Source organism: Rhinolophus hipposideros (assembly GCF_964194185.1).
Source record: "Rhinolophus hipposideros genome assembly, chromosome: 16".
Taxonomy (NCBI): Eukaryota; Metazoa; Chordata; class Mammalia; order Chiroptera; family Rhinolophidae; genus Rhinolophus; species Rhinolophus hipposideros.
In genome coordinates, this window is record NC_138062.1 from 56,898,306 (window position 1) to 56,918,199 (window position 19,894).

General features: G+C 50.1%; 2 protein-coding genes across 3 annotated transcripts; one reads left to right on the forward strand and one right to left on the reverse strand.

Moving 5' to 3' along the window:
- Positions 1 to 170: 170 nt before the first annotated feature.
- Positions 171 to 13,251, reverse strand: LOC308508834 (adenylate kinase isoenzyme 1-like). Its single transcript, XM_081076227.1, has 5 exons — positions 12,950 to 13,251; positions 11,638 to 11,837; positions 10,896 to 11,009; positions 2,099 to 2,293; positions 171 to 1,369 (listed from the first exon to the last, which is right to left on the reverse strand). Exons 1-5 carry the CDS (start codon positions 13,119 to 13,121, stop codon positions 1,301 to 1,303), a joined length of 750 nt encoding a protein of 249 aa, XP_080932353.1. The 5' UTR covers positions 13,122 to 13,251; the 3' UTR covers positions 171 to 1,300.
- Positions 13,252 to 13,323: 72 nt separating this feature from the next.
- GTF2F1 (general transcription factor IIF subunit 1) lies at positions 13,324 to 19,514 on the forward strand. Of its 2 annotated transcripts, none has more exons than XM_081076171.1 (12): positions 13,324 to 13,804; positions 13,886 to 13,932; positions 14,515 to 14,587; positions 15,963 to 16,156; positions 16,554 to 16,724; positions 17,284 to 17,468; positions 18,015 to 18,168; positions 18,245 to 18,423; positions 18,537 to 18,610; positions 18,696 to 18,834; positions 19,047 to 19,164; positions 19,253 to 19,514. In XM_081076171.1, exons 1-12 carry the CDS (start codon positions 13,793 to 13,795, stop codon positions 19,455 to 19,457), a joined length of 1,551 nt encoding a protein of 516 aa, XP_080932297.1. In that variant the 5' UTR covers positions 13,324 to 13,792; the 3' UTR covers positions 19,458 to 19,514. The 2 variants fall into 2 exon arrangements, with proteins under 2 accessions (XP_080932297.1, XP_080932298.1); XM_081076172.1 differs by having other exon boundaries at positions 13,337 to 13,804; positions 18,248 to 18,423; positions 19,253 to 19,506.
- Positions 19,515 to 19,894: the final 380 nt, after the last annotated feature.

Consider the following 19,894-nt stretch of genomic DNA (forward strand, 5'->3'; position numbering starts at 1 on the left):
CCCCCCCCCCCATCAGTCCAGCCCCTCAGCCTCTGCTCCTCCTCTCGCTCCTTCCGTCCTAGCTTGGCTTCCCTCTGCCCCTCCCGTGCCCCCACTCCCAGGACTGGTCTGTCGTGTTTCATCTGTTCAAGAGGACATTGAAACTGAAAACAAATTGAGAACAAAACAAAAAAATTGTATGGCAGTTTTTACTTTTTATCGCTCGTTTTTAACTTCACAAATAAATGATAACAAAACCTCCCCATGTCTGCTGGGTGCCGTCTCTATTTCTCTCTGTCTCTCCACCCCGTAGAGTTTTGAAGCAGATGTTTGTTCTTTATAGATGTTGTAAAAGCCTGATAACAGTGATTGGAAGTTACAAGCTTTGTGTTGTGTTTTTTCTTTGTTTTTAAGAAAACAGAATTATAAGAGAAAATAGTTTTCTGCAGGCGCGTTGTGCTTTCCTATAACTTCCCCCTCCCCCCATTTTTTTTGTTTTTGTTTTTGTTAAATAAAGTGCTTTTTGTCTAAAACTGCGTGCTGGCCGCAGTGTGTTTATAGAAGAACAAGACTTGGCCAAAGAGAATGGGGTACAGGCCTCCAGAGAGACTGCCCTGGGGTTTTGCCTTGCAGGAAAGGAGAAGCAGGCCGCCTCCCCACCTAGGATGGTCCTCGGGGGGCAGGCGTTCCCATGGAAGCAGTTTGCCACCACAGCCAACCTGGGCCCTGCCTCCCGGGAGCCGGCCCAGCCTTACGTGCCTAGCTGTGGCCTGGGTCATTAGTGAGCGCTGACGTGGAAACCGGGCCTGATAAGGAAATGGTGGCGGTCCCAGTGCTTGCTGCCAGGCCGTGGCCTCCCAAGGATGAGATGGGAGGGTGAACTGAGGGGCCACTTGAACTGTCTGGCCCAGGGATGGTCACCTTGGGGCACACTGTGGCAACACTATTCCTTTTGGATTTACGGTTGAATACCAACACTTAAAAATCACGTTGCACATTCAGAGTCAGTGCCTGGGCTCAGGGACTTCAATGGCAGCACCAAGCAGGAGCCAGCAACAGTGCCGCCTCGAGGTGGGGCTCTTCACAGCTCGAGACCTTCCACGCTTCGAGGAAGCTGCCCCTGTGGGAGTGTGTGGGTGGCCCTCAGCCCCCCTGTGACACTGTGGGCCAGGAAGGGGGGTGCTGTTGCTCTGGGGTCATGTGGTTAGCGGAGAACCCCAGGCTCCCCTCAGATGCCATACCTTTTAGGCACTGTGCCCCCTTCTGAGCCCTGTGTGGGTTTGGGGGTTACGGGAGCATCAGCCCCCGACCCCCTGCAGTCTCACTGCAGGCTTTCAATGACAGAGCAGCACTTAGCGAAAATGTTTTCTGGAGCTTCTTCTGCCGAGATCTAGAGGGGAACGAAAGGGTTGGTTCCCAGTCACGGGGTTATTGCCGTCTACCCCGACAACTAGGGCAAAATGGGTTCACAGGCCTCCATTAATTGCCAGTGAAGAGTCCCAGGGCCATACAGGTGAGGGAGGAGGGAGATGGGACCAGGTCACGTGTTGCGGCTGGCCACTTGGCAACAGCCTGTACAGAAATGCTGTCCGTCCAAACAGGCCCCAGGAGGGGCCAAGGGGGGGGAATCGCCCACTAGCCCTCCCATCCAGTCCTTGGTCAGAGCTAGTTCCACAGGCGTTGCTGTCCCTTTAGCTTCATCTCACGTTCCCACCTTCGGTCAGTGGGAGGGAACATCACCAACGTTCCCTATGTTCATAACAATGAAAAGGACAGGAATTGTGTGGGTCACTTGGAGAATGAGGTTATCCCTACTTTCTATCTGGGAAATCTATCTGGCTGCATTTGTGTTGAACTGTGGTTGGCCAGTTGTCATAATCTTACGTTTTGTAGCTAGGATCTTAAATGTATTGAATTTTTCAGTTTGGGAGCCATTCTGTTTAGACCTTAAACATTGTCATAGCTGAGAGGCCACAGACTGCACCAGTACTGCCTAACAGAGGGACTGGAATTCCCCGGTGGATACGGTAGAGCAAGGGAGGCCTGGAGAGACCTGGGGTCCTGCTGGATCTGTTCCCCTGGGAACCACGGGGGTGGGTGGTGAGCAGGGAGTACCTACGTTTCGGAGCAGGTTCTTCTGCTGGTAGAAGGTGAAGACAGGCTCGCACAGGGTGTAGTGCGTCTCCAGGCGCTGGCGGATGGCCGGCTCACAGTCATCCGCGCGGTGCTCCACCTGGCCTCGGCGCAGCGCTCTGCGGACCATCGTCTCCATGGAGCAGTCAAACACCATGACGACGTCGGGGGCCCGGCCCACCTACGCAACCGGGAGAGAGGCTGGGTGAGGAAGAAGCCGGGCTCGATGGCCCCTTACTCCCCCAGAGATCAGGAGTGTAGGATTGTGGGCTCAATAAAGAACAATCAGGCCCCTTGGGTCCTTTTTTTAGTTCCAAGTTTTTGTCTTGCCTACTTAGTTTTTGGATGAGTAAGACATGGGCAGAGCATTGTTAAGTCAAACAACACTGTCAGGAAAGAGTGAAGAGTGCCTCAATATCCTCAGCCACCCAGTTTCACCCTCCTTGGAGGCAACCAACTATTGTTTTCTTGTGTCTCCTCCTGGAGCTGTTTTAGGCATATAATGTGCAAGCCAATCCAATCTGATACACTTTTTTCTTTTTTATACAAGTGGTGAAGACACTGATTTGCCCTTGACTTCTATTCGCTCTGTATAACTGGAGGTGACTCCATATTGGCACATGAGGTTCCTGATTCTTTTTAACCACTATGTAACCACTATGTAACCACTAAATAACCACTGTTAACCACTAAATTGTGGTATGGGTGTACCACGATTTTCTTAACTAGTCCTTGTTCCATAATTTACTTAACTAGTCCTTGTTAATGGGTATTTACATTGAAATATGCCTTTTAAGATAGGATTTAAGTAGTCTTCACTTGCCTTCCTCTTGCCCAGAAAATTTCACAGGGGAAGGTACCAGCTCCCCGCTGCCCACACCACTAGTCTGCCCTCTGACTGGCCTCACCTCAGGGACACCCTCCTGGATCACAATGGCTTCCCACTGGAAGTTCACCTCCTAGTTCCTCCAGAATTTACTTGTAAAATAGAATCCAACAGAACATTTTTAAAATTCACAACCAAGTGGGATTCAGTCCAGGAAAGCAAGGATGGTTTGATACAACTTACTGTATTAACATCTTAAGAAAAAATCATGATCATCCTTATAAACACGGAAAGGGCAGTGACAAAATTCAGCACACATTCTCGATTTAAAAAAAAAGAATTGATCAAAGTATCCTCAGCCAGCATCTTCATGGAAACTTGCTTTCCCACTGAAGTCAGAAACAAGGCAAAATGGCCCCATCTTGCCACTGTGATTTGGTAAGGTATGAGAGGATTAGCTAAAGCAATGAGGTAAAGCAATTTGAGAACTCTGAATTGGAAAGTAGATAAAACCATGTCTGTTTGCAGATGATGTGATTATATTTCTGGAAAACTCAAGAGAATCAATAGATAAACTAGTACAGACTTAAGAGAATGTGATAAAGTAAGGGGATGTAACAACATACAGAAGTCAAATCGAACATGTATTCAAAAATCAGAAAAGAAGGCCCCTTTTAAAACAGCAACAAAAATGCAATATAACAAGCTGAACTCTTCCAAACATGTGCAAAGTCTTAAAGAAAATCTTCAAGGAAAACTTGAATAAAACATTCCTAAGTGACTCAAAGGAGACTTGGAACAAAAGGAAGACAGAAATGTTCTTGGATAGGAAGACTCAATGTTACAAAGCATCTGAGAGTTCTTAAATTAGTTTATAATTTTAATGTGATCCCTATATTATAAGACATATTTTTTTAGTTGAGTTGGGTTGCTTCTAACATTCATCCACAAAATCAAGCAGGAATGGCCAGGAGAAGCTGACCAAAGAAAAAGCAACAGGTGTTTGGGGCGAGGCTGGAGGCACCCTACCCTACCAGATATTAAAACCTAATAAAGCCACATAATTAAAACAGCAGTGCACAAGGGGACAAACACCCCTGGAACAGAATAGAAAGTCCAGAAATAGACCTAAGTGAAAGTTGGTATATGGCTAGACTGGCATCTCAAATCAAGGGGAAAAAAGACAGACTTTTAACTAAAGGATGCTGGAACAATTGGATCGCAATTTGGTAAAAGATCAAATCGAATCCTTACCTCATTCCAAAAATTAGGATAAGTTCCAAATGGATCAGAGATACAAATGTAAGAAATAAGCTCACACAAGTACTAAGTAAACCATGGAAGAATTCCCTTATAAACCTAGGATTGGAGAAAAAAAGAAAAAAAGCAAACAACCAATAAGTATAATATGACTCAAAATTCAGAAGAAATAACAAAATATTAATAAATTTGACCAAAAAAAGGTAAAATAACTTATACATGGCAAAAGAATAAAGAAAGCGAAGTCAAAAGATAATTGACAAATTGGGGGTGGGGAAATATTTGCAACCATATCATCACAAGGGGCTAGTAACCCCACTATAGAGCGAGTTCCTGGAAATCAAGAAGACCAACATTGTGTAAGGGAAAAAAAAAGCAAAGGAGACGAGTGCATAGAAGAAATGAAATTTCAAATTTTGGAAAAGATGGGCAACCTCACTCATAGTAAGGGTGAGTAATGCCCATTTAAAACCACCGAAATACCATTTCACACCAAAGCAGGCTGACAAACATACAGAAGTTTGGCAGCAGCCTCTGTTGGTGTGGCTGGGAGGAAATGGGCACTTTTGCCTGCTGCTGGTGGCAGTGCAGAATGAGGAGTGAGGTGATGTGTAATAAAATGGTCTATGCATTTCTTTTTAATCCAGCAATGCCACTCCTAAAAACCCATCCTAAAGATACTAGCAAAAAAACCAAAATGACACACAAAGATTATTTAGTGCAGAATTGGCTGTAGTGACAAAAGATTGCAAACAACTTATTGTCTATCATTAAGTTGTGCAACAACTTATTGCCCTTGGGAGACCAGGAGAATAAAAATGGCACTGCCACACAATGGAATACTAGTATATTGTAAAGTATTTAAAAACTGAAGACTAGTATATATACAATGTTGGTTTTTGTGTGAGACAGAGGGACACATACACACACACATAAAAAAAAACAACAACCTTCTTTGTATTTGCAAAAAGAAACACCAGAAGGACAAACCAAAAACTCGTGAGGAAGGGAGGGCACAGTTTGGGGTGGGGAGTGGACAGGGATGAATGGAAACAAACTCTGGATATACCTTTTTATGTGGCTTTTAACCTTGGAATCATTCAATAATTTACAAATTCAAAATTTTCAAAAAGCAATCCCTAAATATCAAAAACCAAATGAATGAATGTACCCAACTGGGTGTCAATTTTTTCAAGCGACCCAATATTTTATAGTACGTCCATAGTAAGATTCAAGAAAACCAGTGCAGCAAGGAAATCTTACACTTCCTTCGGGAGTTTTATTCTTAGTTGTTAATATTGCTATGTTATTTGGAAACTATTTTGCGTTTAGTGGGATTATGCAAGTGAGTACATTAATGGTATTAGGAACCAATATTTTTAGGGAAAAAGAGAAGTAAAAACACTGATGTTAATTGTGAGCTGGAAATATCATTATCAACTTCCGATTTTTTTTTCCTTTCAAAAGTGTGTGTTTCCTAGCTCTGTCCACTGGAAAAGCCTGGAAACAATGTAGCAGTGAGTACCTCTGGCACCCAGATTGGACACCACTAGAAAAGATCTCATTGGAGAAATGTCTAGTTCCAAAACTGGGCAGGAAATGTGAAAGGGGGGGGGGCGAGAAGTCTTGTGTCAGAAAGCAATTTTAAAAATAACTTTTGTCCTTTTGTTGAAAAGGACACAAGTGACAGTGTGAAAGGGCTCCAGTTGGCCAAAGATGTGACAGCTTGAGCACCTCCAACAAAAAAAGACTGCAGTTGATTGACACACGTTAAACATATGAAAACCAATGAGTTCATAATGAGGAGAGAGAGAACAAAACAAAGAAAAACAAAATAATGCACCTCATTGTCACCACTGGAGGTAACTAGGACACAAACTCCTTGGTCCAAAAATTGGCCATTAAAGGGAAAGGGAAGCATTTATCCCCCCTGTCTGGTAGGAACTGTATGTCAGGATAACCAAATAGCCCTTGTTGAGGAAGGACGTTTCTTCCTTAGGAAAGAGTTCCAGCTAATCAACGTGGGGAAAATGACCAGAAAAGATAGTTGCCACGAGACATGAAATGGATGGGGGTATATAGCTGACACTGTGGAATGTTTAGGGTACCACAACAAAACAGCACAGGCTGCTTAGTGACTCAACAGAAATGCTGTTTTCTCCCAGTCCTGCAGACTGGAAGGCCAAAATCAAGGTTTCTCCTGAGGCCTCTCTCCTTGGCCTGCAGGAGCCACCTTCTCCCTGTGTCCTCACATCGTCTTCCCTCTGTGCACGTCTCTGTCCTAATCTCTTAGAAGGACATCAGTCCGATTACATCAGTGATCATCTTAATAACCCCTTTTAACTTAATCACCTCTTTCAAGACCCTGTCTCCCAATAGTCACATTCTGCGGTCATGGGGGTTAGGACCTCAACATATGAAATTGGGGGGACAAAAGTCTGCCCCTAACAGGCCCCCTGCTAAGAGTGTGGCAACCAGGCATGTAGGAGCCTCCGGAAATAATACAGTACAAACAAGATTCAAATTCAATGCTCTACACCGAACTTGCAACTGATTCAGGTCCCACCAAGCAGGGGAAGAAGCTGACCACTGAGGAATAGACACAATCACAACCCTGCCAGCATCAGCACTGGACAGAAAAAGAACTCTGCAAGCACAACGCATCCTCTGTTTTTCCCGCTTTCTCAAGGCTGCCCCCTGGGTCCTGGTGAACACTCAGGGACCTGACTCATCTGAACACACGTGAACACCTTTAAACAAGAAACCAGCCGTGGCAGAGACAACTGAGCATCGCATGCCACCCGATGGAAATTCACATGCACGCTTATGATGTGCGCTGAAAAAACCAATCTGACTCCTGCACCAGACTCCAGACACACTACCAACTTCCAGGAAAAATAGAGGAGAGAGGAACATGGTCAAAACAAAACGAACTCTGCAGTCAGCAAAACCCACACTATGAGAAATTAGAACCAGAGACTCGACTTCTTCAATAAAATTGCAAGAAATCAAAAGCAACAGAGATGGCAGGAGTACCTATAGATGAAAAGGGACCTCAGAGACATAGCAATCATTGCAGTGGGTCAACTTTACTTAAATCCTGATTAAAACAAGATGTGAAAAGAAAAAGCTTTTGAGCTGTTCATGGAAATGTGACTATTGATCAGTTATCTGATGACATTAAGGTGGGATGACAGACATGTTGTGATTTTACAAAAGTCTTCATCGGTTAGAAAATATAAACTGACATATTTATGAATTTAAAAATGCACAAAACATATCGAACCTGAATCTAAGTACACCTGTTGTTACCTTTCAGTGTACAGGGCAAACGAGGGATGGAAGGAAACAAGTTAAACAGTGCCATAAAGAAGGAAGCACAGGGACAAATCCAAACGTGAGACATTGTACAGGACCACTAACTGCCCCAGATTTTCAGCGGGTCAAGGGCAGCCAGCAGGGAGGATAGCGTGCCCTGGATTAGGGGAGACCTAGCAAGTGTGGACCTGGTTTTACTCCTAAATCTAACCAGCTGGAAATCAAAGAGACATTTTTCAGATATTGAGGAAATTTGAATGTGGACTGGGCATCAAATGGTCCCAAGGGATTCACATTAATCGTCTTGGCATCGGTTGGGTGAGGAAGTGCCCATAACGGGATCTGGGATATGCTTCAAAATGCATAAATCGGCAAACATGACCAGACGTTTTGGCACAGATAAAACAAGGGTGGCTTTGGGGCGGCCGGCTACCCTGTTTCTCCGAAATAAGGCCTAGCCGGACAATCAGCTCTAATGCGTCTTTTGGAGCAAAAATTAATATAAGACCCAGTATTATATTATATTATATTATATTATATTATATTATATTATATTATATTATATTATATTATCATATAAGACAGGGGCTAATATTATAGTAAAATAAGACTGGGTCTTGTATTAATTTTTGTTCCAAAAGACGCATTAGAGCTGATTGTCCGGCTAGGTCTTATTTTCCGGGAAACACAGTAGCTCAGTTGGTTACAGCACGGTGCTCTTAACAAGGTTGCTGGTTCAATCCCCACATGGGCCACTGTGAGCTGTGCCCTCCACAACTGATTGAAACAATTACTTGACTTGGAGCTGATGGGTCCTGGAAAAACACACTTAAAATAAATAAAAGTTTTTCTAAAAAAAAAAAGCAAGGGTGGCCAAACCTCCATAATGATCTTGGTACGTGGGGTTATTAGATCATTCCCATTCTGTGTGTTTGAAATCTGGCATCACAAAAATACCAAAGATTTCCTTGCTGGCTTTTCCACTCAAGGGAGCGTGAGTACCCACAAATGCCACAAACCCTTCTCTCTCCGGGTGAGGACAGCGGCTGTGACATGGGTGCCTCTCCCCCACGCTTCTGCGTTTGCCTGAGGCTGTGCGGGATAAACGTTCATTGGTGGTTCACTGCCAACACTGTTATTTTAAACTCTGAATTCCATAAACTTCCTTTTTCTACTCAACTTTTTTGTTTTAAGGCAATGATAGCACTAAAGCAAAAGAAGACTGAATGTTACTTACTGTGGAAGTAACTGTAAAACAAACACATACGAATACTAATAGCCTGGTTTTGATATGGAATGATGGTCAAATAAGATGGCGCCCTTGGGGGGAGCTGGGTGAAGGATACAACAGGACCTTTCTACCATTCGGGCAATGTCCTGTAAGGCTAAAAAAAGTTTTAAAAATAATAAATGTTCTTCCGTGAGGCCCCTCAAATCATTTTTTGCAGGTGACACTGTGGGAGAAATATTGGCCCAGATAAATGGGCCTCCTAACCCTGGGCGTTCATTTTAGTCCAACCTGATTACAATGATCGGAGCTCCACAGGCTTTGCCTGGCTCTGCCCACTGCCCCTTGAGCAGATGGCTTCCTGGGGGGCTTCCTGTGTATTCATTTGACATATGCTGCCTACTAAGGGCAGGCCAGAGTCTGAACAAACAGTCCTGCCCCCCACTACCTATAATGTGTGACCCAAGGCAAGTTCCCCAATCCCTCTGTGAGAAAGTAGATGCCAACAGTGTGAGAACCGTTCGTCTAGAATGTTCTGGAAGATCACAGTTAACCTATGCAGAGTGTGGAGAACAGTGTGGAGAACAGTGCTGGGCTCAGTAAGAAGCTCAGGATGAGTTCATGTTGCTGTTACCATGGGGACATGCAGGCCCTGTGTTGCCAAGTCAGGCAATTTTTAATTTTTTTTTTATTGGGGAATATTCGGGAACAGTGTTTCTCCACGGTCTATCAGCTCCAAGTCACGGTCCCTCAATCTAGTCTTCGTCTTTCAATCCAGTTGTGGAGGGCGTAGCTCAGCTCCAAGTCCAGTCTCCATTTTCAGTCTTTAGTTGCAGGGGGCGCAGCCCACCATCCCATGTGGGAGTTGAACCGGCAACCTTGTTGTTGAGAGCTCACGCTCTAACCAACTGAGTCATCCGGCCGCCCCAAGCAATTTTCAAGAGAAAATTTTGGGAGTTTTGATGTGGCATCTCCCGAGTTTTGAAAGTGGGCCATTCATTTAAAATAAAAAAAGGTTCAAACACTTTAGAGAAAAAGACTGAACACATTGGTGGATCAAATAGGGCCCGAGCACTGGGAGTTTGTAGCCTCCGTTGTGAGACTGTGGCCATTTGTGGGGTCCATTCAGCCAGCAGTTATGACTGGGTGCTTACTTTAGGGCAGGCACTGGCCCAGGGCTGGCGAGAGCAGAGGAGTCTATTAGTCCAGCCTTTGCCCTCAGAGCTCCCAGGCCGGGAGATGGAGCCCATCACTTACCCTTTAACTTCATCACAATGAGCCCCACAGAAATGCTTCAATGGAGGTGCGACCAAAGGGCAGGGCCCCACCCAACAGGGGACAGCTGTCCCAGGCTGGGCGACCTTTGTTTGATTCCCACCTGGACTTCTTTACTAGATTCTTCTTCTGGAATCTAGCAAGTTCAAGAAAAGCCTGGAGGCCTACAGCCTGCCTCAGTTTCTCCTGCTCAGCCATTTCCAAATGCTCCAGTCCTTGCTGTTCAGGTGCCCGGATTCCCCTTTTCATAAAGTCAGCGTGGCCGACGTGTAAAAATAACCTAAAGAAATTCATTCCAACTTGTCCAGCACCGGCTGCCTCCTGCCTCATCTCTCAGCTAGCTCTTCTGGGAATAAATACTAGCTAATTTTATTGAGTGCTTCATAAGTACCAGGAACTCTCCTGCACTTTCTCCTGCACTTACCGCTAGGAGAAATTTCTGTTTAGTTTTACACATGATGTATCTCTCTTGTTTCTTGGCATCCTAAGAGCAAGGACCAAGCCTACCTCACGAATGCCCGAGTTCAGAGTCTGTCTTCAAGGACTATTTGGGGAATAAATAGATGTTTGAAGAATTACATTCCATTTTATGGCCCAGAGATGCCGCTAAACACCGTGAGACTCAGTGGGCAGGAACTGTGCAGGGAGACACTAAAATGACTTTGTCTTTGCCCTCAGAGAAATCTCTAGCTCTTCACCTGGGTTCTAGAAGCTTCCAACAACCTGACTCTTCCTTGATAATACAAAACTCCATTTCCCTCTGTTCATCTCCTCTCCCCTGAGTTTCACCCCTTCTGATCTCCACCACAGGTAGGGAGGGAGGAATGGCTCCACGCCTTACACCCTAACACCCTGACACACTTTTGGGTCACTCACAATGCGCTCGAACTCCTTAGCTTGAATCAGCTCCCGAGGGAAGCCATCGATGAGGAAGCCCCGGCTCTCTGGGCAGGACAGCATGTTGTCATTGATCATATCTAGGATGATACCCTGGGAAGGAAAAGGGTGATGGGTCATTGTCCGTAGGCCGTCACCTATGAGGTCACCTTGGCAAGTTGTCTTTCTTAGTCTGGACCTCTGATGAATTTGGGAAACACCTGCTCCACCCACCACCCAAGATTCCGAGTCTGCCCAATGCCCTGGGGCCTCCACAAGCACTTCCAAGAAGTAGGTACAGCAACTGTCTACTGGGCAGGCATCTACTGTGCCAGGCTGGCTGGGCCTCATTTGCTCATCACAGCCACCTTACAGGTAGGTACTGGAGTGACCTTGATTCTGTGGGTGAGGAAATAGGTACAGAAGGAGCCAATGATATACGTGCCCAGGGTCACAAAGGGAATAAATACTAGCTGATTTTATTGAGTGCTTCATAAGTACGAGGAACTCTGCCAAGTGTTTTATAGGAATGATGTCATCCAAAGCTCACCACAGACTCTTGCTGTGGGTCTAGCTGCTCTCCCATTTTACAGATGGGGACACAGAGGCTCAGGGCAGCCAAACAGTGGCAAGGAGGGGAGCCACAGCCTTCCAGGCCCATCAGCTTCCACAGGGCCTTTCTGGGAAGTTTGTCCCTACATAGCCCCTTCTTCCCTCCGCCCCTGCACCCATGAGCTCTCACCATGGGCACCAGAAGCCCCTGTAGCATGATTTCACGAATCTTCTGGCCCCGCCGGGTACCACGTTGGGCCTCCTGCCGCAGCAACTGGCCCAGCCCCACATGGCAGAAGCCATACTTTGTCGCCATGTTCTTGCACTGTGTGCCTTTGCCACAGCCTGGCCCGCCTATCACAAAGATGATCAGGCGGGATTTGAGCATGTCTGCGGTGACCAGGGAAGAAAGAGGGAGAGGGGTTGGTGCCAGAAGGGGTCAGTGGGCACTGATGCGATTGTGTCCACAGCTTAGTGCATGTCCTGCTGGCATACCCACTTTTGCCTGAGGGTGTGTCCTGGCCCATTGGTGTATCCAGGCATGCATTAGTTGCTGCTGTGGGTTCTGTAAACCTGAGCAGGCTAGGCCCTTTGTACACAGCATCTCCTGGAAGTGTCACAATGACTCTAACAACCCAATTTACAGTTCAAGAAACTGAGGCTCAGACAGGGGCAGGCCCATCTCCCAGACTCATCCCATACCAGCCTTCCCTTCCTTCACTCCGCTCCAGCCTCCAGTGGTGGCCTGGACTCCTTTCTGTCCCCTAAACTTGCCAAGCTCATTCCCCCCTCAACTTTTCCCTCCTTCTAGGAAATCCCTGCCCCAGTGCCTTCAGGTTGCAGCTCACCCACCATCATTCCCTGTGTCGGAACCCAACTTCCTCCACAGCAAAGGCCACAAGCAGTAACGACTTTGTGTACTTTTTCTTCTTTGTCTCCCTGCCAGACTGTACTCCATGGGGCAAGGACTATTTCTGTCTCACTTGTGCCTATATTTCTAGTAATTTACAGTTCCGGACATACACTAGAGGATGAGGACTGCGTGAGTGTCCACGGCTCCTGGACACGTCTACGGGGTGCTGTAGTTTACGGTGGAATTTTGGTGTCTTGCTTCCCTCCACCTTTGCTTAGCCAACTTGTATGCATCCTGCTGGGCCCAGCTTAAATTTCCCCTCTTCCTGGAGTCCTTAGAGCCAGCTGTGCTTTTCCTGTAGTATTTCCTGGATGGTAGACACCGTTTTCTGAGACATTCTCCTGCACTATACCGTAATCTCCAAGGGGACGGGGAGCTGGTTTGGCACAGGCCCCGTGGAGTGCCCAGAAGCCAGCACAGCAAGCGCTCAAGTCGATTAATGAATGGCTGATCTGCGAGCATGCGCAGTTGTATTACTACTCTGGGGGGGCCGCACCTGGACAAGTGGGATGGGGTACTTGGACCTTCCTCTAGCCCTCCACAGCCTCTCTCCCTTTCCCCCAGTAAGCCAGCCATCCCGCGATATTACCCTTCTCCTTGGGCCTCAGGGACCTGCCCATTTTGGGCAGCTTGGACTTGAACAGACCCATCCTGCCAATGGCCCGTGGGGTGGTCGCGCCCCATCCCCGCTCAGGCCCTGATCCCTCCTGGCTCGGCTCAACGTCACAAGGGCATCTGTCCCCACCATTCAGCAAGATCATGGGGTGTCCGCGGAGCAGGGGGAGCAAATGAACCCCACAAAGGTTCAGATGGAGTCGCGGCGTCTCGACGCGTCAGAGAAGGCCTCGGTTGCTATGGCGACGCGGCCTCCTAGGACTCACTTCCGGAGTGGAGCAGCGCAAGCGCAAGGCGCCGAGCGCCCGCGCGGGTGGGTAGGTTTCCTCCCCTCCCAGGATGCCCCGCGGCCCTTGCGGGAGGCTCTCACGGGGAGGGCGTGCCCACATGTCCCCATTAGGGTAGCCGTGCTGCGTAAAGCGGTCGTCTGGTGGGCGGGCGCCGGGGGGCACTTCACTCAGACGCGGACTGCCTCGCCGCTCTGAAAGGGACCGGGACACTAGGTGAAGCGCGTTGAAGGGCCCGGGGCAGAGGGGAAGTTGCCACCGTGACGCGGCCTGCGGGACAGTGTCGCTCTGAGGGTAGTCGGCGGCGCAGGCGCAGACGTGTCCGCAGCGGCCGCTGCGGCGGAAAGCTGAGTGCGCGCCGCTGTCGGGGAGCTTTTCCCCGGATCGGTGGCACCACGGACTTGGGGTCCTCGGTGCTGGCCAGGGACCGGACACCACGAGGGCAGCTTCCCCCGGACAGAGGGTCGCGGACCCTAGGAGCCACGAAAAGGACCCGGGTCGGATCAGGCCCTGACCGCTGACCCTTGCCCATGGCGGCCTTCGTAAGTATGAGGCGGGGTTCCGGAGACCCGGCGGCGGCGTCTGCAGCCCCTCACTCGGCATCTCGCTTTCTCTGCCCGCAGGGCCCCGGCAGCCATAATATCACTGAGTATGTCGTTCGCGTTCCCAAGTAAGTCCCAAACCCCACCTCCCTCCCCCCACTAAGGGATTAAAACCTCCCCAAGCCTCTACAGAGGCGGTCCCGGCGCTGCCTGTGACTCCGCCTCCTGAGTGGCGGCGACCTGAGGGCGGGGCTGGGTTTGAGCTGAGGCCGATCTATGGCATCACTGTTTTCTGAGCGGAATGATGGAAGGAAGGAAGGAATTCTCGGTGCGTTGATACGCAGTGGGATGCAGCCCCTGGCCTCCTATTTCCTCCGCCAGGAATACCTTTTCCCCAGCTGACAGGGCTGCTGGATTCTTGGTGATCCCCGAAATCCAGTTCCAGTATTTTCCTCCTCCAGGAAGCATTCCCTGCTTGCCCTCCCTTCTCTCCAGGGCTGAGTTCCAAATTATCCCCACATCTTGGGTTCCCCTAAATCGTTGTCCCTTCTTCCATATGGGATTTTGGGAGTCTGGATCTGGCTCCTCTGCCTGACTGGGAACCTCGGGGGTGTAGTAACGGCTCCCATCATGGCCTGGGACGAAGGGCTGAACTGGGGAGAGTTTGTTGGATTGCTTGACTGAGCACTGCCTCTTTTCGCCCATTCCAGAAATACAACCAAAAAATACAACATCATGGCCTTCAATGCAGCCGATAAAGTCAACTTCGCTACTTGGAACCAAGTAAGTCCCTGTTCCAAAAGGGGTTAGAACTTGATCCTGGACTCGGTGGTGATAATAGTTGCTTAGTTGTAATAGTATCTAAGGCTTAGTTTTCTCAGCACTCCCCCAGTGCAGATAAATGATGAATAGGGCCCGGGCTGAGCCGCTGGGCATCCCTTTGAATAAGATTTGTTAGGCCCTGCAGGAGGCCTTCTGAAAGGAGAATATTTAGGGTTTGTGCCCCCTGATGGGCATTTTGGGCCTAGATTTATCTGGGCAAGGGAGGGGGAGACAACCTGTCGATGAGCTCAGAGCCCCCATTGTCAGAGGCTCTGGAAAGGGCTTTGGAAACTGTCTCAGCCCATTGGGGCTGCTCTGACAGAACACCATAGACTGGGTGGCTTGTAAATAATAATAGACATTTATTACTCACAGTTCTGGAGACTGGAAGTCCAAGATCAAGGCCCCAGCAGATTCGGTGTCTGGTGAGACCCACTTTCGGGTTGATAGACAGCAGTCTTCTCGCTCACCGCACTCTCAGAAGGGGCAAGAGAACTCTGGGGTCTTTTTTTTTTTTTTTTTTTAAGGACACTCATCTAATTTACCAGGTCTCCACCCTCATGTCCTAGTCACCTCCCAAAGGCCCCACCTTCAGATACCATCCCACTTGAGAATTAGGTTTCAACATATGCATTTTGTGGCGGAGGCACACAAACATTCAGTCTGCAGCAAAAACCATTAAGGGTTTTAAACAGGGTGTTGTAAAGTGATCCCCGGGGGGTTGAGGCAGATGAAGCGGGGTTGAGGCGACAGCTCTGGTCATGGTGAGCGATGATGGTCTTGAGGCAAACAAGATGAGAAGTGATTGAATGATGTTGTGTTTTGGAAGTGGAGCCAACAGGGGTTGTTGATGGGTTGGATGTGGAGGGGTGAGGGCCAGGGAAGAATTACAGACGTGCATTTCAAAATAATTTCTACTGCTGAATTGCCCAGAGATCGAAATTTGGAAAACCTCAACCTTTAATGGCATCTGAATTCACGGGGTGGTCCAGAATCGAATGCAGAGAGAGAAGAGGGCCATTTCCAAGCAGGTTATTTTTCCTGATCACCACAATGGTCTTACTGTGTTTTTTTTTTTAACTTATTTGGAAATAATTTCAATCTTTCAAAAGCTGCAAAAATAGATGTAGTATAAGGAAGACTTGCCTGAATCCCTTCACTCACATTCACTGAGTGCCAACTTTCTACCCGTTTGCCAAGCAGGAAGTTGGCTTGGAGTATCTGCAGCTCAGTCTGGGGGAGTATAGGGTGTTCTTGGAGGTGCAGACACATCTCAAGCAAAGGCAGACACCCTGATGAGAGGTTTTGCTTCCTGCTCCCTGCCCTGTCCCTCCAGGCCCGGCTGGAGCGTGACCTGAGCAACAAGAAGATTTACCAAGAGGAGGAGATGCCCGAGTCAGGCGCGGGCAGCGAGTTCAATCGCAAGCTGCGGGAGGAGGCTCGGAGGAAGAAGTATGGCATCATCCTCAAGGAGTTCCGGCCGGAGGACCAGCCCTGGCTGCTCCGTGTCAATGGCAAATCAGGGAGGAAGTAAGTGGTGATGGCAGCAGGTGCCTGCCTTCTGCTAGGGGCTCTCTGTGAACTTCTGTGTCCCACATGCACAGCTGGGGTGACAGCATGCCCTCTCACGTGGGGTTTTATTTTTGAAGATGAACTGACTTTGTGCTGGTGCAGGAGCTCTAAGGGCCAGGATGCAGGAAGCCCGGGCACCTGCCTTGGTCCTTATAGGCAGAGTAGGGACACTCTGTAAAATCGTCTGGACTTTTGAGGGGAAGAGTATGAGGGTGGAGGACAGGAGGTTGCCATGGTTCAGGCCTTCCAGCCTCTGAGTTTGCTTGGAGAACCCAGGTGGCTCTGGAGAGGGGGAAATGGGTGGGCCGGGGCTGGTCCCTCTGGCCAGGCCGTGACCATGTATGTCCCTCTGCAGGTTCAAGGGCATAAAGAAGGGAGGCGTGACAGAGAACACGTCCTACTACATCTTCACTCAGTGCCCTGACGGGGCCTTTGAGGCTTTCCCCGTGCACAACTGGTACAACTTCACGCCGCTGGCCCGGCACCGCACACTCACCGCTGAGGAGGCCGAAGAGGAGTGGGAGAGGTGCGTGAGCCTGGGCAGGGCTGGGACGGAGGCAGGATGCAGAAACGTCATTCCCAGCTTCACCAGCAGGGGCCCACAATGACTGTAAATGGGGTCCATCACCATAGCTGTGTGCCTGGCTGGGAGCTGGGGACTCATGGTGACCAAGTCAGACCCCAGCATCCCTCAGGGAGCTCCCAGTCCAGTAGGACACCACACCATCAGGACACAGGGTCCTGTGAGAGCTAAGAAGGTGGTGGCTGCGCTGAGCCCTGGAGCACAAATTGGCAGAGCAAGGCAGGGTGTCCCTGGGGGCCTTGCGTTCTCCCAGGCTGGTGTCTATTGCCTGAGATTGGTCTTGAGCCCGAGAAGTGCTGGGATGCCATCACCACACCCAGAGCGTTTCCTGGAGGGTCCTGGGGCAGAGGGAACTGAAGGGCCGGCTCCCGCTGTGCGCTGTTAGGATGTGAGTCCCTGGAGTCAGATCATCCCTCACGTCACCTTGGTCATGTCTGTGGGTCCCCTCTGGGGATACCCAGTGAGGTATCAGATCTCACCGTACCCCCACCCCTGCCCACAGGAGGAACAAGGTCCTGAACCACTTCAGCATCATGCAGCAGCGACGCCTCAAGGACCAGGACCAGGACGAGGAGGATGAGGAGAAGGAGAAGCGTGGTCGCAAAAAGGCCAGTGAGCTGCGCATCCACGACCTGGAGGACGACCTGGAGATGTCCTCTGATGACAGCGAGGCGAGCGGCGAGGAGGGTGAGCCCCCTGGTGGCTGGGGTGGTCAGGAGAGCCGCCTGAGTCCTACCTGGGGCTTAATTTATAAAGGTGGCCCAGTACGGCATGGAGAGGTTAAGGCCATTGAAAGAAAAGTTGAGTCACCGTCCTCTGGCAAATGAGAGGCAGGCACAGCACACCACAGGGCCACTTGGGTGAAGCACCAGAGTTGGCAGGAGGCAGAAAGGAGTGATGAGAAGGACTCGGCCACAGCCTTGACCGGGGCTTCTGAGGGAAAGACAAGGCAGGGCAGGATGAACAGTTAGGATTGGCCAGTTGGAATAATTCCAGTGGGCTCTGGGTTCCAGGCGTGATTTAGGGCAGGGAATCCCTGAGTGTGAGATTAGAGAAGGGGGCTGCCTGGAGGTATAGACCTGGGAGTGGTTGGTTTGTGTGTAAGAGATGCACCTCTCAGCAAGCTCTTTCCTTTCTCTACGAAGTGGCTACTTCTGGGCATCTCTCCCCCATTGGCAAGGTCCTCAAAATGTCCCAACATGCCGAGTGCTTAGCCCTCCTCCACTTCCCCAGGTGCCAAAGCCCCCAAGGCCAAGAAGAAGGCGCCGATGACCAAGGTGGGCCGGAAGAAGAAGAAGAAGAAGGGTTCGGACGATGAGGCATTTGAGGACAGTGACGATGGGGACTTCGAGGGCCAGGAAGTGGACTACATGTCTGACGGGTCCAGGTGAGGCATGGCGGAGGTGGCTGTGAGAGCCCGGGCCAGCCTGGCGGATGCACTCACCTTCTGCCCGCTCTTACAGCAGTTCTGAGGACGAGCTGGAGGGCAAGCCCAAGGTCATCCAGCAGGAGGAGGGACCCAAGGGTGTGGATGAGCAGAGTGAGAGCAGTGAGAGTGAGGAGGAGAAGCCACCTGAGGAGGACAAAGAGGAGGAGGAGGAGAAGAAGGCCCCTACGCCACAGGAGAAGAAGCGGAGGAGAGGTGGGCTCGGCAATCAGTCCCTGCCCCCTGCCTCTCAGACTCCTTCTCTGAGACACAGCTGAGGGTGGGCGCAGGGGTTTCTGGGCCTGACACCCCTCCTCTGGTCTTTACAGACAGCAGTGAGGAGTCAGACAGCTCGGAGGAGAGTGACATCGACAGCGAGGCCTCCTCGGCCCTCTTCATGGCAGTAAGGCCCAGCCCTGGGTAGTGGGGTGGTGGGGGACACGAGGTGCCTATTTTCCAGTTCACATCTCCAATCCCAAAATTCACAGAAAAAGAAGACGCCCCCCAAGAGGGAGCGGAAGCCATCGGGGGGCAGCTCTAGGGGCAACAGCCGGCCAGGCACACCCAGCACAGATGGTGGCAACACTTCCTCCACCCTGCGGGCAGCTGCCAGCAAGCTGGAGCAGGGTGAGTGGCCTTCCAGCCCCAACCCACCTACTGTGATCTTTTGACCTCAGTTCTCCCCACTGAGCGGCAGGATCTGAGCCCAGATCCAGGGCAGACGCCTATCTACCCCTGAACCTCGTGGGCCCGTAGTCCTGGCGCCACCTCGCCTGGGGTTTTCCCCTCAGGTCCAGCCCTCCCAGTTCTAATACTCAGCCCTTCCTCTGCTCCCCCAGGGAAGCGGACCAACGAGACCACAACAGCCAAGCGGTTACGCCTTGACACAGGGCCCCAGAGCCTGTCCGGGAAGTCGACTCCTCAGCCCCAGTCCGGGAAGTCAACGCCCAGCAGCGGGTAAGTGGCCGAGGATGGCCGGGGCAGGGCGGGGGCCGCAGGGAGGGGGGCTTCCCACTGACTTCCCCACTTTCCACTGGCTCCTCAGCGATGTGCAGGTGACCGAGGACGCCGTGCGCCGCTACCTGACGCGGAAGCCCATGACCACCAAGGACCTGCTGAAAAAGTTCCAGACCAAGAAGACGGGGCTGAGCAGCGAGCAGACAGTGAACGTGCTCGCGCAGATCCTCAAGCGCCTCAACCCCGAGCGCAAGATGATCAACGACAAGATGCACTTCTCCCTCAAGGAGTGAGGGGCGGGCCCCCTCCCCGTCTGCCCCATAAATAAACTCTAGTCTCCAGAACTTCAGGGGCTCTTTTTTTTTCTTTAAAAATTTTTTTATTTGCTAGAGGAATATTGGGGAACAGTGTGTTTCTCCAGGGCCCATCAGCTCCAAGTCATTGTCCTTCAAGCTAGTTGTGGAGGGCGCAGTTCAGCTCCAAGTCCAGTTGCCATGGTTTTCAATCTTTAGTTGTTGAGAGCTCGCACTCTAACCAACTGAGCCATCCTGCTGCCCCACATCAGGGGCTCTTGAATTCCACACACTCACTGTCATGGGTCCCCCTCCTCATCTGTCACCTGCTTCCTGATTCTCAGGACCTGGCATTGATAAATCTGGAAAAACCTCAATTTACTTCGCCCATTGTCTCCGGCACCTCCTTCCGGAACCTTTAGGTGCCTCTTAGAACC